A 16221-nucleotide genomic window follows, 5' to 3' on the forward strand; every position below is an offset into this window, starting at 1 on the left:
ATGGGTTGGTGACAAGGGATAAGTATGTGTGTGCCTGGTATGAGACTGATCTGGCTGAGATGTGTGTAGCCTTAAAAGGGGTGTTGAGATTATAGATAGATGGTGCCAGGAAAGTTTTGGCATTACAGGGGGAGGAAATTTTTAGCACTAGAAACTTCAACAATAGGGTGGCTTCACCTGGTGATAATGAGACCCATCCCTGGCAGAATTCCAGCATAGATTGGGCCACTAGAGACTGTTCCTCATTAGGCTCTTTTGATTGCAGAGAGTCCCTCAAGCCACTTGAAAGAAAGAGGGGTTTTCTGAAGGAAGAGTGAAGCTCTGAGACCTGAAACATCCCCAGTGGGCCGTTTGATCCCTTAAACTGGCCATTTGGTCAACTTCCTTGTCACCAGAAACTGGCTCATGCTCTCCCTCCACTGTCAGGAGGAAACCGCCTCAGATAGCCTCTACACCATCATGCCGTTTGCAGGGACACACCTGACTCTATCTTCATCTCATGGCTCTTTTCTGGGCTTCCTTTGAGGATCAATTCACAATGCAGATCATTCTAATCATGTAGGGAAATTGAGGTCTGAAGAGGGCAAGCAGCTTACCTGTTGTAGAAGGGATTCCTATACCAGACAGCAGTCTGATCAGATACCTTTTAAGATCCTGACTGACTAGACCAAAGGATATGTGAACTTTCTGGTTTAAAAAAAGGATAGCCTGCAACTTTTCAGGAGCACATCCTGTGCATAGAGAGAAATCTACCTGCAGTTAGAGAGCATGTGGTGTGGTGAGTTCTGGGTACAACCAGACCTCTAGTGGTCTTCCTTTTCACCATCTCCAGGTGGCTTAAACTCCTCTACTATTGGAGGAGAAGCTACTCAAATGACCCTATTTCCTCAAAGTTTTCCCAGTTTAAGGTTTTAAAAGTCAAAGCAGATCTTTCAGTTGACATGTATATTTCAAGTAGTGGTGGGTTTTTTGTTTCTGAGAAGATCTTGCCAAATCAATGGTATAGCTTAAAGTCAGTAGCGTTGTAGAATCCAGGAAATATGGTCGTTTGTTTTGTAACCAATTGAAATTCCGGTTTGAGGTTTGATGTTGGGGCTTTGAAACTGCCAAAGCTGTTATCTGACATCATTTAAAGGAACACTGAACTTGAATGTGTTCCCCTGTGTATCTGCAGTTGGGAGAATGGGTATCTCTGAGGCCCTGCAATCAGATCTTATCAACAAAGACCTGGAGGGGTCTTTGAGGTATCAAATGGGCATGTATTTAATCACATGGGAACTCACTGGAAACATAGTCTCAGGCAAAAGCCTTGCCCTCTTTGAGCCTCAGTTTTCTCATCTGCTCAGTGGAGGGGTTGGATCAAATATTATCCACATCCACAACTGCCAAAACTTCCTGTTAACACAGTGTGGGCATCCCCTTTCATTTAGCTAACCAGAAGCCTCGTCCCCTGACTTGTATAAGCTAGTGCTTTGTAGGTGGTGGGAGGCAGCATGCCCTGTGGTGTCTGGGCCTTTGGTTTCCGTTTCCTGGGTGTTTAGGGGTTGCCTGGAGACATGCATCTGTCAGTTTATTTGATCTAAAGGTGTGGTCTCTGGTTTTCTCCCATGAGGAAGGAAAGGAAAGAAGTGTCCTCACACCCTGGTTCTGCCTCTGGGTGGTGAGGAGAGAGTCAGCAGTTCAAGAGGAGAATGACTTTTGTCAGTGTGTTGAGGGGGCTAAGTTTGCCCTAGACTGCCTTTCCTCCTCAGCTCTTCAGCTCCAAAGCTGCTCTCAGGTCTGTGCAGTTCCCCAGAATAAAGTGCGTAAAGAAGACCTGCCCTTTTGTGTCTGGGAGGCCTCTGCTCTGCCAAGGCCCCTCCCTCTGCTCTTCCAACCAGTAAAAGTCACAGCAGCGCATTTCCTTCCGTTAGAGAATCAAGGCCTGGGCCAAGCCCTAGCCCCATTATGTCCTGTTCCTAAGGGCCTCCTCCCAGCTGCCTGAGTGCTTCTGACCCTGCACTCTTTTCTGGGAGGTCAGGCAGGACTGAGTGCAGGCTCTTGGCTAGGATCTAACTTGGATTCTGGGATTTTCCACTGATTTGCTGTTTGACTCTGAGCAAGATACCCTCCCTGGGTATCTTACCTCTAAATAACATCAAGCACTTTTTTTAATTGAAAAAAAAAAATGTTAAAAATAAGAAAGTCAAAATCTACCACTTAAAAAATGATTTTAAGAAGAGAGCTTGGGACACCTGAGTGGTTCAGTCGGTTAAGCCTCCGACTTTGGCCCAGGTCATGATCTCACAGTTCATGAGTTTGAGCCCTGCATCGGGCTCTGTGCTAACAGCTCAGAGCCTGGAGCCTGCTTCAGATTCTGTGTCTCCCTCTCTCTCTGCAACCCCCCCCCCCCCCCCCCGCTCACGCTCACACACTCTCTCTCCTTATCAGAAATAAACTTAAAAAAAAAAAAAAAGAAAAGAAGAAGACAGCATGTATGTAGGGCACGTGGGTGGCATAGTCAGTCAAGCGTCCAACTCTTGATCTTGGCTCAGGTCATGATGTCCGTGTTTGTGAGTTCAAGCCCCGCATCAGGCTCTGTATTGATGGTGGGGAGCCTGCTTGGGATTCTGTCTCTCCTGCTCTCTGCCCCTCCCCCATCATGCTCCCTCTCTCTCAAAATAAGTAAACTTAAAAAATAAAATAAAAAAAGAAGAGAGCATGTATGTGTGTGTACAGAGGTGTACACATACATTTTTTCATTTTTTTCTTATCAATATTGCTCTGTAGTCTAAATAAGAAAGCATATGTAGAATAATCACTCTGTAAATGCTAGTCTCCTCCTCTTTGCCCCTCAGTTATTTGAACTCAGGAATTCTCAGGAAGTCACTTTTTAGAGGAAGCCTACTCACTTGAAGCACCCTCTGGCTAAGCCAGGGATTCTGCCCCAACCTGCCTCAGCTGCTCCGGTGCTGATCTTCTTGCCTAGGGTGGGTCTCCATGCCCAGTGTTTCTGCCACTGACTCTAGTGGGCATTCAGAGTCCAGTAGAATGTCAATGCCATGAAGGCCAGGACTTTGTTCTAGTCAAAGGAGTGTTTCCTCACAGCCTGCCCAGAAGCCCTGGACCTAGAACAATGCTAGCACAGCTGTGATAGCTGCTCAGTTAGTAGATGTACAAATACAAGTGATATTGATGAGGATTTGAAGCATGTGTAGGATTTTGATAGGTAGAGACAACTTGGAGTCCCTTCCAGCAAAGGCACTGGCATGAGCAAGGTTGAGAGGTGGGAAAGGGCCAGGGCATAATTGTGGAAACTATGAATAACTAGTTTTGCTAGAATGAAGAGGTGAGCATGTTATTTATGTACTTGTTTGACTGTTTTGTTTTGTTTTGTTTTGTTTTGTTTTGATCCAGCTCTACACCTTGCATGAAGGCCCTCTAAGAGGCTTATTTATCTAGACAGACCCAGGACAGGAATGCTTTGCTTTGGTGCACAGATGCACGCACTCAGACCTCTGTCCCCAGAGAGGCACAGTGACCCCTGGCCCCTTGACACATTGGGGAAGTGGGCACTTAACCTGGTGTCTCTCTGGCCTGTGCCTTCTAGGGAGGAGGCAGCGTTCCCTCTTGTCTGTGTAAGCGTGTTCAAGAGTTAGCAGCCCCGAAGGGAACAGCAGGGATGGAAGATGGGTAGGAATGAAGGCCTGACAAGGCTGGTGGCTGGGGCTTAAGCCAGGGCCTTTGCTTCCTTTGGCACTTCTGACAGGTCCTACCCTTTGCTCCACAGGCTAGAGGAAGTCCCCCTGGAGGTGCTGAGGCAGAGGGAGTCCAAGTGGCTGGACATGCTCAACAACTGGGACAAATGGATGGCCAAGAAGCACAAAAAGGTGAGGGGCCTGGCCTTGGGCCTTGGGCTGGGAGTTGGCAGCCTGGAGAAGAAAAGGAAGAAGGAGGAACTGTATCAGCTTAGAGGAGCAGTAGCCAACTGCCAGTAGCCTTCTCCAACTGCCAGTAGCCTTAAGTGTCTCTGTCTGCCAGCTCTGAAAAGGAAACAGAAGCTGGCTGGAGGGCAGGGACCAGTCTTTACTTGATCTTCCAAGATGGCTTCAGACTCACCTAGAACTTTGTCCTGGAGTCAAACTTCAAAGCCGCTTTTAGCCAAAAGCCCTTATAGGTAGCTTTCCTTCAGCCCTCTTTTGGGAGAAGTTCTTACTGCCGTTTACTACCTATCAGGGAGGACTTTATAATACTAATAATAGCTAACATGTGTTGAACATTTGCAGTGTGCTGGACACTTGACTTGAGTAGTCCTTATAACACTTCAGTGAGGTTGGTAGCAGTAGTACCCCTACTTTATGGATGACACACAAAATCAAAATTTGCACCCAGGCAATCTACATTTAGTACCTTCATTCTTCATCACCACCCTCTAGATGAATTTGATGAGTTCCCTCTTGCCTCCTGGCCAAAGAAAAGTAACCTCGCAGTTTAATGGTCTTATTAAAATGAAAGTACCCTCTGGCCCTCTTCTAATTGGTCTTTCTTTAAACACTAGCTCTATTGCCCCATAGGAACATCGTAGCCTAGCACAATGTGTGTGTTGGTGTCCTTGGATACCTGGGCAGGATCTAGTTACTCCTTGGCCTAGTGGAGACCTGTCCAGAACTTCATAGCCAGGGTGTCTCTGCATAAGTTCCCACTGCACAGAGTGAACCTGCTGTCCTGCTCTTATCACCTGACATGCTGGTCTGGTCTAGGCTGGCATAGCTGGCTGCAGGGTCAAGCAGAAATCTCAGGCCTGAAAGTCATATTTGGGCTTGGGCCCAGCCCCACTACCTTCCCCTCTTCATGCCTGTGGCCAGCTGTGCAACTTTGTGTGAGCCACTTCACCCTCAGTTTCCCTGGTTGAATGGAAATGACAGTCATGTTGGGAGGCTCCCATCAGTTGGTGACTGCAAAGCCTTGTGCCTATGGAGAAGAGGCACACCTAGCCCAGGCTCTTTCTTGCTGTTCTATGTAGGCTTTGGAGCATTCATTTTTTGCTTATTAACATTTCTCTTAAAAAAATTTTTTTTTGGGGCACCTGGGTGGCGCAGTCGGTTAAGCGTCTGACTTCAGCCAGGTCACGATCTCGCGGTCCGTGAGTTTGAGCCCCGCGTCAGGCTCTGGGCTGATGGCTCAGAGCCTGGAGCCTGTTTCCGATTCTGTGTCTCCCTCTCTCTCTGCCCCTCCCCCGTTCATGCTCTGTCTCTCTCTGTCCCAAAAATAAAAATAAATAAATAAATAAATAAATAAAAAACTGTTGAGAAAAAATTTTTTTTTAAAGACAGCTCTTCTCAACTGTGTCATGCATGACTCTGGAGTCTATTTTCCTCCCTCCTTACCCCTCAGGCTCTTACCCTGAGCTTCAGATCCCTCTCCAATCTCGTGATTAGTGACTAGCAGGGATGGTGGATCCTTCTTGCCCCAGTATCCCTTGCAAATGGGGGATTCCAGAAGGGAGCCTTGGGGAGATCCTTTCAGCAGAGCAGGCAGTACCACTTCCTCTTCCCCTTTGCTTCCCTGGCACTGTGGTTAGGAAGCCAAGAGCTCCCCTTGTCCAGCAGGGGCCACCACAAGAGGCTATACCCTATCCTACCCAGAAGCCCTAGCTCACTGCTCTCTGCTCCTGCCACCTCAGCTGTGGTCACACTGGCCCTAGGATCTCTTCCTGTCTGGCTGCACAGGCTTGGGCTCTCCCCTTGGTCAGGAAGTCATGGCACAGGAAGGATAATACCTGCTTCAGGAAGTAGGTCCAGACCCAACACCTCTCCTGGACTTAGAATCTGAGTCCCCAGGAGGGGGTCCAGGCCCTGTAGGGAGGCAAGGCTGTGGCTGGAATGCTGTCTTCCCCTGTAGGGCTCTGCTCAAACTGTGGCCTAGCTCTCCCAGAGTTCAGCAGGCAGGGTGTGGCCTCACTCAGCTGTCGTCAGAGAATAATAACCCTTGTGCTTTCTGTTTGCTGAGCATTTTCTCTTGCTTTTTCTTTTCTGATCCCCACCATTGCCTCCTCTCTAAGGCTGGCAGGTAGAAATTGCCATCTCTAACACCTCTGTGCTGAGGAGGATTCCAGAGGCCAGAGTGGGAAAAGATGGCTATACTCCTGGTTCTCCATCCCCACCTCCCCAGCTCTGGCCTGAATGAGGGCAGAGCCTTTTTGAGAGCCTTAATGAACTGAAGGTATTCCTGGGCTTCCCTGTGGCAGGCCAACTATGACAGGGGGCTGTGATGATGTGGGGGCTGGCTTAGGTCAGCTAAGCTTGGCCCTGGGGAGAGCCCAAAGGACCTGTGGCTCTAGGCCATACTATATCCCTTTGCCAAAACCTTCTCAGACCAAGTGGACTCCTTAAGGAGACTCTCGTCCCACACAGCAGGAAACTATTATTCCCAGAGTCTGGGGCAGTTCCCTTCCACTCCCTTCCTTGCCCCCCTTTGCAAGCAGTCCCAGAAGCTCCAGCTTAGCTCTCATGACCAGCTACTCTGCTCTTCCCCCATTGCCTCCTGCCTGTCTGCTTGTCTCCTTCCTGGTTCTTGATACTCTCTGACCCTTGGAAAGTTTTCTCTTGTTTGTGCTCATCATCAGGAAGGCTAGGCCTTCTGTGCTCCTCTGAGAGATTCAAACGGGACTATTTGAGGGGGTTTCCAGGTAAGGGAAAGTTAGGTGTGAGCAGGAGCCCCTGGGGTTTCTGTGTCAGGCATCTTCCTGGGATGGAGAGGTGGAAAGGAAAGCATTTATTAAACACAGACTGTGTGTCAAGCCCCATTCTAGGCATTTTCCCAACCTTCTAATAGAATCCTGGGTATTACCATTCTGTTTTTAACTATTGATGAGACTTGATTGGTTGAATCCAGTGCTGGATTCAAACTCATATCCAGTTGCTCTTCCCAGTGCCCTGAGCTCCCATCTCTGTCCCAGGCCAGGCTGCTTAGTGTAGGGGTTGAGGGGAGTGTCATTGGTCAGTACCCCCACCTCCATTCTATAGGATTGGTACCTCTGCTTTTGGTCTTATCATCCTTGACCATTGGCCTTGAGGTCAAAGAGGATGATCAGGGCAGCTGCCCTCAGTCTCAGTCTGTCCCAAAGTCCAGGTGGAGCTCATCTCCCAACTAGTCCTGTGAGGCCAGTGAAGTGGAAAGCTCATGGGGCTGGATCCCCCTAGCCTGTGTGGTATAGGAAGTAGTGGGTTCCTTATGGTGTGACCTTAATATTTTCCCACTCTGTCTTCAGTTTTCCCATTTGTAAAAGATGATTTTTCAAACTGGATTTTGACACAGAAGTCTTTTTCTTTTAAAGACAGCAAGCATAAGAATTGAGCATAGCTCTGGGTCATGAGTTATCCCAGATACTTTCTCCCTCACCTCTCCCAGTCTATGGGACTTTTCCTATGAGTAGGAAAGACCCATGCCATTGTAGCAAGGGTTGGAATCAGGATTCACAGCCAGGAGAGCTGCCTCTGACTTGGGCTGGGCTGGTAATTATGGGAGCTCAGGGTCAAGGAGCGCAGAAAAGAGAGGATTCATGACTAAAACAAGTATGGAGCCATTCTGCTCAGTTCCCATCTCCCTTGAGTTCTGCTGACTTTCCACTCTAGGTGGCCACACGGCTACTTAAACACCCCTGTGAAAGTGCCCAGGCCATGTCTCTGGGCACAGTCTGGGTCATCTCATAAGCTACCCTTTCCTGAGCTGCAGCTGTGCCCCGCACCATGCAGATTCCTCCCTAGTGATATCCCATGGGGCTCCTCCAACTTGAATCATTCCATTTTTGGTCCAGAAAATGGTCATGGGGATTCAGAATTATGTGGTAGATCTTAGAAATAACCTGTTTTATCACTGGACCAGGGGACATGGAGACTGCCATCACCTGGTGGCAGCATATCTAATTACAGTCATTACTTGTCACCACCCCCACTGCCCCCACCAGCATCCTAGGCTATGCATTGTAGCAACAGTAGCAGCAGGAGGGGAGTCCTATTTTCTCCACTTTACGGCTTGCCCAGTGTGCTAACTAAAAGCCCGCCAAACACCAATAGAGGAGCTGGACTGGCACACAGCCTCTGGAGGAGCTGCCTGGGTGGATGTATAAGCACAGTCCTTTTGACTTTCAGATCCGTCTGCGGTGCCAGAAGGGCATCCCACCTTCTCTGCGGGGCCGTGCTTGGCAGTACTTGTCAGGAGGCAAGGTGAAGCTACAGCAGAACCCTGGAAAGTTTGACGTGAGTGGCCCTTCCTTCACCCTACCCTCCCTTCCATGTCTCTTGATGCCCTACCCATGGCAGCAGTCCTCCATGTACTCACTTGGACCTCAACAATATGAGCTGATCAATAGGACCACCCATAAAATGCCTCATTGGCCAGGCCTATTCAACCTGTGACTCCTGGGGGCTCTGTCCATCTGAAGCTCCAACTGTGCAGGCTTCAGTGGGATGGACAGATTTTGCATCCTCCATTCCAGCTCTTTATTTTGTCAACCACCCAGTTTTGTTTTCTTGGAGTTAGCAGGCCATCTCCCAGCTCTTGGTTGTCAGGAGGGGATACTCAGACCACTTCCCTGACTTCTTGGGCTCCGTGCTCTGGGCTTTTGGAGGCCTGCCCTCAGGACCACAAGACCTTCAGTAATCTTAGCCTCCCATCCTCAACTCTTTTCTCCTGCCTCATCCAAGCTGGCCAGACACAGTTCACTTGTGCTGCTAGTTGTCAGCCTTAGGGGTGGCATAGCCAAACCAGTATCCTTAAGGGTTAGAAACCAGTCAGTGGCCAGAGAGGGTGTCCTCTGCAGGCATGCCTTCCCCTCCCCACCTGCTGCTCCCTACCCCATCACTGCCAGAGTAAGAACACCCCTTCTTTCATGGGCTTCTTAGGGCCCACCTGGGCGGGGCAGCTTCTCCAGGAGTTGGCTCCCCTGGGGTTGCCCCTGCTTACCTCCTAGACCTGGCCGTAGGCATCAGGGTTTCTTCCAACCTCTTGGGACTGGTGACAGGCAGTGAGAAAGAGCTGCCAGCTACCAGCTTTTTGTTGACATACTTCATGCTTCAGCAAACACTCCTGTTTTGCCAAACCTGTTCCCTAAGAAGAGTAGGTGGGGCAGGGGAGCCTAGAGTTTCTGCTGTTGACCTAAAGAGGGTGAGAGCCTTTTACTAACAGTACTTGGCCCTGGGGCTGGGGGATTTGGTGGAGTGTCTGGCTGAGGGCAGCTCTGAATAAGATTGGACTGTCCTACCAAACATCAATACCAGGTCCTACTAGAGCAGCCTCTTGACTCCAAAACCTACCTCCCAGTGTCTTCCTCCCATCCCTTACATTTCAGGAGGCTGCATCCTGGATGGAGGGAAAAACTCAGTGGTGGGAACCTCACCCCAAGGTTACCTCTGGCTGCCAGAGCACAGGCATAGGAGCCAAGAGCTTAGTTGGCCTGGCCAGACTCCTGGTTCCATAGTTAGCAAATGTGAGCACGTGTTGCGTGAATAGCAGAGTATGGAGCATGTGTGTGCATTTTGTGTGTGGGGAATAGTGTATCTGGAGAGGAATCAGCCACCTCTGTGGAGTCTTGAGGGTTGCTTGTGGGAAAAGGTAGATTTTTCCCAGAAAGGCCTTCTAGATACTCTGAAGCTGAGTAGTGGGTCCCCAAGGCAGTCCTGGGGGCTAGAACAGTAGTTTTCGAGCACACCTAGAAGGACTTTGCCTGTGGATGACATGGAGGAAGTGAGCAAGGTTGAGAAGCTCCTTCTGGCTGCTGTGGACAAGATAGCCAAAGGCAAGGGTACAGTGACAGGCTATTGGTGGCAGCACATAACAGCACCTATTCCTGTGTTCCCCTGAAGATCCAGGTAGTTGACCCCAACCTCAGCTGTCAGGGAAGGTTCTGCAGCCTCTTGTGGTTCTGTCTTCTCCCACACTTGCTCTTCTTCCTCCTTCATTGGGCAGGCAAGTCCTTTCCTTACCCGGTTTTCTTCTCTGGCTTCACCTCATGATGGTGCCAGTGCCTTCAGGCTCTCTTGGAGGCTGCAATAGTGGCATGAGTTGCCAGCGGCTCACACCTGCCTTTGATTCCCAGAGCACTTTCTCCCCATAGGTCCTTCAGCTATACCTTTTTCTTTCTCACCCACCCATGTGTGGTCAAGTGCTTTGGGCTGCTGAGGTGTCAGGCAAGTACATCCTAGGAACTTTTTGGAGTCTCGGGTCCCTACCTTACCAGAGCCCTCAGGAGAATTTGTAGGATCCTCCTCCACTTTCTGACAAAAGCAATCCTGCATTGTGTTCAGACAGTATCCAGCCCTGGGCTTGACTTGGGAAGTTCATAGGACATGCACAGACCCCCATCTTTAGAATATGTGGGACTCTAGAGGTTGTATACCCACTTCTTCACTCTGTGCCTGCTCAAGGGCCCTCTGTGGAGGCACCTCGCCCTTCCTTCCACCTTCCAGCCTTGAACATTCCATCAGTTTTTTCTCTCAGACTCACTCTCTCATGTCAAGTTACCTGGCACCCTAGGGTTTTTAGCTTAATATTGGGACACCCCCACTGAGAGGGCACAAGAGAGAAAGGAGCTTGTATGAAGACACCTGCCAGTCAAGGCCAAGGCCTGGGTCTGTGCCCACTGGTGTGTTTGCTGAGAACCTGGCCCTCATCCCAGGGGCCTTCCCTAATGCTGCACGAGCCCCGCAGGCAACATGTACTTAATCTGTTTCCCTGCTCAGCCCTCTGGGTTTCCTTTTTATTCATATATTCTTTCTTTTTTTAAAGTTGGGGCATGAATTTACAGAGGGTAAAATGCACAGATCTTAAGTGTGCAGTTTCAGTGAGTTTTGACAAATAATACATATCCATGTAACTAACAAGCAAATCACAATATAGGACATTTCAAATGATGAGGAAATGATTTTTGTTTGTGTAATACTTTGTTTTTTAAAACTCATGACAAAATGTTCACAGAAGTTCAAAGAAAACAGTAAAACTTAGTTGAAACCCCAGCACCCAGAGATGGCTGAGTTTATTTATTTATTTATTTATTTTCTTTTTTTTTCAACTTTTATTTTTATTTTTGGGACAGAGAGAGACAGAGCATGAACGGGGGAGGGGCAGAGAGAGAGGGAGACACAGAATCAGAAACAGGCTCCAGGCTCTGAGCCATCAGCCCAGAGCCCGACGCGGGGCTCGAACTCACAGACCGCGAGATCATGACCTGGCTGAAGTCAGACGCTCAACCGACTGTGCCACCCAGGCGCCCCTGAGAGATGGCTGAGTTTAATGGTTTGACAAATGTTGTATCCTTCCACATAACACTCTATGCAGATCTCTCCCTCTCTTTCCCTCTCTCACTGTCTCTTTCTCACACCCACACCCACACACAAACACCCTTCCCTGAATAGGTGACACCACTTGCACAGGGAGACAGAGAGCAGAGGAGTTGGGATCAACGGCTCTGAGTCAACCTGGCTTCCAGGCCCACCTCTACCATTTTTCTAACCATGAGGATTTGGGCAAGTGACTTTTCTTTGACCTTCAGTTTCCTTATCTGTGAACAGTATAATGGTAGGACTTTTGGGATTAAGGAAAAGAGTCAGTGACGCCCATGGGTGGCTCAGAGCAGTGGCAACAGGTGGTAGCTATTGCTTTGATAGTAGCCTTCCATCTTAAGGATGTGACATAAGGTATTTGAGTGAGTCCTGAATAAAGTGTCTAGGGGTTATTTCTAGCCACAGCTATGACAGACACTTGACCACATGGGTCTTCCTGGATCACCCCTCAGAGTTTCTAGGGCCCTCCCTCCTTGCCTTTTTGCCTCTGCCCAGGCTTCCTTACCTGAGCTTCCTGACTTGTCTTCAGGAGGGCCCAGTTCATGATAGGATTGGGTGGGCATTACTCCTGGCAGGGGGCTCCTCCAGTACCCAGGACAATTGTATATTCCAGCAGCTATTCCTAACTCCTAATACATGCTCTTGACCTTGTTTCTAGGAGCTGGACATGTCCCCTGGGGACCCCAAGTGGCTAGATGTGATTGAGCGTGACCTGCACCGGCAGTTCCCTTTCCATGAGATGTTTGTGTCCCGGGGAGGCCATGGGTGAGTAGGCTGGGCCTTGCACACTGGAGGTGGCTCTGAGCCCTGTCCCTCAGAGTGCAGAGGGGGTAAAAGGAGTTCCAGAAGCTGGCAGCCCCAAACTCCACTGTCAGAGTTTCCCTTTGGTTTGAATCTGATGGGTCTTCTTAGCTTCTCCTCTTACCTCTGGGGCAACTTTCATTTACTCCCCAGAGTGCTAGAGCTTGCCTGGTCCTCTTCTAGAAATAAGTTTCGGTGGTAAGAAAGAGTGTTAGAGATAATTGGGTGCACAGAGGGTATGTAGGAAGGGAAGGATAGGCAGGCCAGGCCAAGGGACCAAGACAGACACCTAGGACAAAGCTGACTTGGCCAAGGGGACACAACTGCTGAGTAAGAGCCCCAGACTTCCAGCCCTGACACACCCTTACCTTGTATCTGGTATCCTGCCTGGCTCTGCCTCTGCTTTCTCTTTGAGCCTCTGCCCTCACCTTTCAAACTGGGGGAGGGGGTGCCCTCCTGCCTCCCTCCTCTGGTCTTGTGAGAATCTGTGTGCTACAGTGGGAGACTGACCCCTTGCTGACCACAGTCAGGTCACCAGAGAAGAGCAAATTCTAAGACAGGTCTGGTCTGGTAGGGCATAGGTAAGGACAGCGGATGGCAGAGTCACACCTATCTTCCCTGCCCCACTTGGCCCTTCCACAGCCAGCAGGACCTATTCCGTGTGCTGAAGGCCTACACCCTATACCGACCTGAGGAGGGATACTGCCAGGCCCAGGCGCCCATTGCTGCTGTTCTGCTCATGCACATGCCTGCTGAGGTACCACCAGGCCCTGGGCGGGTGAGTAGGTGGGCAGGAAATACCCAGCAGCAAGACCTCATGTCTCTCTTGCCCCCAGCAAGCCTTCTGGTGCCTGGTGCAGATCTGTGAGAAGTACCTGCCTGGCTACTACAGTGAGAAACTGGTGAGTGTTTGTGGTTGGAGACCTGGCCTGGGACCTACTGTTTGTAGCCTCCCCAGGCCTTTCTCTCCGCAGCCACTCTTGCCCCAGCTTAAAACCTTCCCAGACTTCTGTTGCTTTCAGGCTGAAGACCCAAGGCCTGACACGATCAGGTCTTCTAGGCTCCAGACTCATTGGTTCCACCCTGCCATCCATCCCTGCTTCAAGCCGTCTGGCTGTTGTCAGGATCTCAGTTCCACCAGTGTACCAAGTTCTTCCCTGCCTCAGCCTTGGCATAGGCTTAAATCTCTACCCCCTTCCTTCTTTTAATAACCCCTGCTTTCCTTCAGTTTTCAGCCCTTAGGGAGCTTTCTGTGACCCTGACAGGTGGGATCTCTGGCACATGCTAATCCAGCATTCCTGGTCCTGCCATATTCTGGGCACTTAGCCACCCCCTATGCCCTGCTCCTAGTCTCTTTGCTCCTGTAATTCATCTGTCTGCCCCTTTTTACTACATGCTCCATGAGGGGGACCAGCTATGTCTTGTTTGCTCTTCATTGTATCCCAGCACCCAACACAAGGTTGGCTGCCTACAGGCAGTAGCTGCCTGAGAGATGAATGAATGCTTGCCTGGTACTGGGAGCCAGGGCGTAGTCTCTGTCCTGCCTGCTGTGAGCCTACATTCCTGGTCCCATGGCCTTGCTGTGTCCCCAGGAGGCGATCCAACTGGATGGGGAGATCCTCTTCTCACTGCTGCAGAAGGTGTCACCCGTGGCCCACAAGCACCTCAGCAGGCAGAAGATCGACCCACTGCTGTACATGACAGAGTGGTTCATGTGTGCCTTTGCCCGCACCCTGCCCTGGAGCTCTGTGTTGCGCGTCTGGGATATGTTCTTTTGCGAAGGTACTCGGTTGGGCTCAGGGGAGCACCCCTGCTTTTAACCCAGCCCAAGGGGGCCTCTATTTCCAGAGAAATTCCTTACAGGCCCCCTTACCACCCCCTCATGCAGGAGTCAAGATCATCTTCCGTGTGGGACTGGTGCTGCTGAAACATGCATTGGGCTCCCCTGATAAGCTCAAAGCCTGCCAGGGCCAGTATGAGACTATCGAGCAGCTGCGGAGCCTTAGCCCCAAAATCATGCAGGAGGCCTTCCTGGTCCAGGAGGTATGACCCACACCCTTCCCTTACCCCTGGGTGGGAGCAGGAGATATGGGGGTCCTTTGGAAGGGGCCTTGTAGCTCTGCCCTTGAAGGTGAGTCACTGGTGTCAGGCCTGGTGCTCAGCAGCTTAGGATAGTATGGGTAGACCTTATCCTCCTGTCTCAATGAGAAGACAGGGTCACAGAGAGGCCTAGGTTTGCAGGGCCTCCCAAGTTCTGAACCACTTTGGAATGAGAGAAGCTGCAACTCATCACCTCTCTTTTTCCCTGGTACCACATCCATGGCCTTGGCTTTATTTTCCCTTTTTTCTTTCTTTTGTGCAATTTTGTCTCTCAGGGGCTATACTTTGGTGACGTATTGTTGGGCAGGTGGACTCATGAGTTGTGGGCAGCTTTCTCCATAGAGGCAGTGGGCCTCAAGTGCCTGGCTCACCTGGCACTCAGCTCTGGGACTTGTGATCACCACAGGAACCAGACCCCCATTATTCCTAAGGTCAACCATTAGTGACCAAGACTGGAGGACACTGAGGGAGAACAGACACCAGGCTGGGAGACAGAGGGGAAGTTTCTTCCTGGTCTTATCTGCCTGTCACCACCCACACAGGTGGTAGAGTTGCCAGTGACAGAGCGCCAGATTGAACGTGAGCACCTCATTCAGCTGCGGCGCTGGCAAGAGACCCGGGGTGAGCTGCAGTGCTGCTCCCCGCCCAGGCTGCATGGTGCCAAGGCCATCCTGGAGGCGGAGCCAGGCCCCCGGCCCACACTGCAACCCTCACCATCCATCCGCCTGCCCCCGGATGCCCCCCTCCCGGGCTCCAAAGGCAAGCCCAAGCCACCCAAACAGAGCCAGAAGGAGGAGCAGTGGAAGCAGGCAAAGGCAAGTGGGCAGCTGGACAAGCCCCCAGTCCCAAGTCAAGCCAAGGTGGCAGCTGCTGCAGGAGATGCATGTCCCCCACAGGATGTACCCCCAAAGGATCCAGCCCACCAGGACTCAGCCCCGCAGGACTCAGCTCCCCAGGATTCAGCCCACCACCACTCCAAGGATTCAGCCCACCACCATTCCCAGGAGAGCCTGACGTCCCAGGAGAGTGAGGACACCTACTTGTAACCCTGGCAGCTCAGGCCTGTGGCGTGGGGTCTCCACATACCTACACGGTTCATGAACTGACATTTGAGGGCCAGCCCACGCACTGAGGGCCCAGCTGCCTGGCCACTGGGTGGCAGAGAGTCTGGCTGGCCCAGCACAGATTCTGCCTGAGCCTCCTTATTTATTTTCTCCAGAGTGGAGCTTGGGCCAGCCCAGCTGGGACAGGCAGAAGTGAGGACCCATGGGTGGTGCCTCACTCAGCCCCCTCCTCCTGGGGGGATGCTCCCCAGGGCTAGGGTGCTGTTGTGAGGAGAGAGGGTGGGGTAAAGGGTGGGGTGCTCTTTGTGTAAAATAGAAAAATGATTTTGTACAGAAATAAACAGGCTTGTGTAGAGAGTTGCTGTGCAACTAGGGACTGGGAAGGAGAGCTACCTCTGTGCTCAGTATCTCCTCTGTGCCCTATAGAGCCCCCCATCCTTGCCCCAGCCCAGCACCAGGGCCTCTGTAGAAATGATTTTGCCATAGGGGATGCCAAGTCCAGGGCCAGTCCTGTTGCTGGCCCCCACTTTCTCTCACCCTATCCACTCTTCCCCATGTCCACCAGCTGCCATAGATGAGGGTCACCGGAGCTAGAGCCCAGTGCTGGAGCAGAGCAGGGGCCTGCTTCCCAGGCCTTGATATCTACCCACCTCTGAGGGGGAGGGGCTCCTTAAGAAGATCTTTTCAGGGCCTTCCTTCACCAAGGCCTGACCTGGATACCACTTCAGATCCCAGTAAGGGTCTGAGTGTTCATTTAGGTTGAGTGCTGGAGCCAGGGGTGGGGGACCATGAATGCCGTTACATGCTAAGTCCAGACCTCCACTTTAGGTAGAGGGGTGAGGGGAGAAGTTTGGGTCTTTGATAAAAGGCTGCCTGTCATTTCCTGGTGCTCAGCATGTGCCAGGCTGGGATGGTTATATCACCTGCTGATCAGGTAG

The 16221-nt window shown here is 51.0% G+C and overlaps 1 protein-coding gene across 2 annotated transcripts in view; it reads left to right on the plus strand.

Moving 5' to 3' along the window:
* Positions 1 to 15591, plus strand: part of TBC1D10A (TBC1 domain family member 10A) — a 34065-nt gene extending 18474 nt beyond the window's left edge. For both annotated transcript variants that reach the window (XM_047826853.1, XM_047826854.1), the window contains 8 exons: positions 3770 to 3869; positions 8130 to 8237; positions 11977 to 12083; positions 12762 to 12876; positions 12956 to 13021; positions 13712 to 13901; positions 14008 to 14162; positions 14762 to 15591. In XM_047826853.1, the coding sequence (XP_047682809.1) occupies positions 3770 to 3869; positions 8130 to 8237; positions 11977 to 12083; positions 12762 to 12876; positions 12956 to 13021; positions 13712 to 13901; positions 14008 to 14162; positions 14762 to 15265 (1345 nt within the window). In that variant the 3' untranslated portion in view covers positions 15266 to 15591. The remainder of the gene's footprint in view (positions 1 to 3769; positions 3870 to 8129; positions 8238 to 11976; positions 12084 to 12761; positions 12877 to 12955; positions 13022 to 13711; positions 13902 to 14007; positions 14163 to 14761) is intronic.
* The last annotated feature ends 630 nt before the right edge of the window (positions 15592 to 16221 follow it).

This window comes from Prionailurus viverrinus, chromosome D3 (genome assembly GCF_022837055.1).
Source record: "Prionailurus viverrinus isolate Anna chromosome D3, UM_Priviv_1.0, whole genome shotgun sequence".
NCBI classification, from domain to species: domain Eukaryota; kingdom Metazoa; phylum Chordata; class Mammalia; order Carnivora; family Felidae; genus Prionailurus; species Prionailurus viverrinus.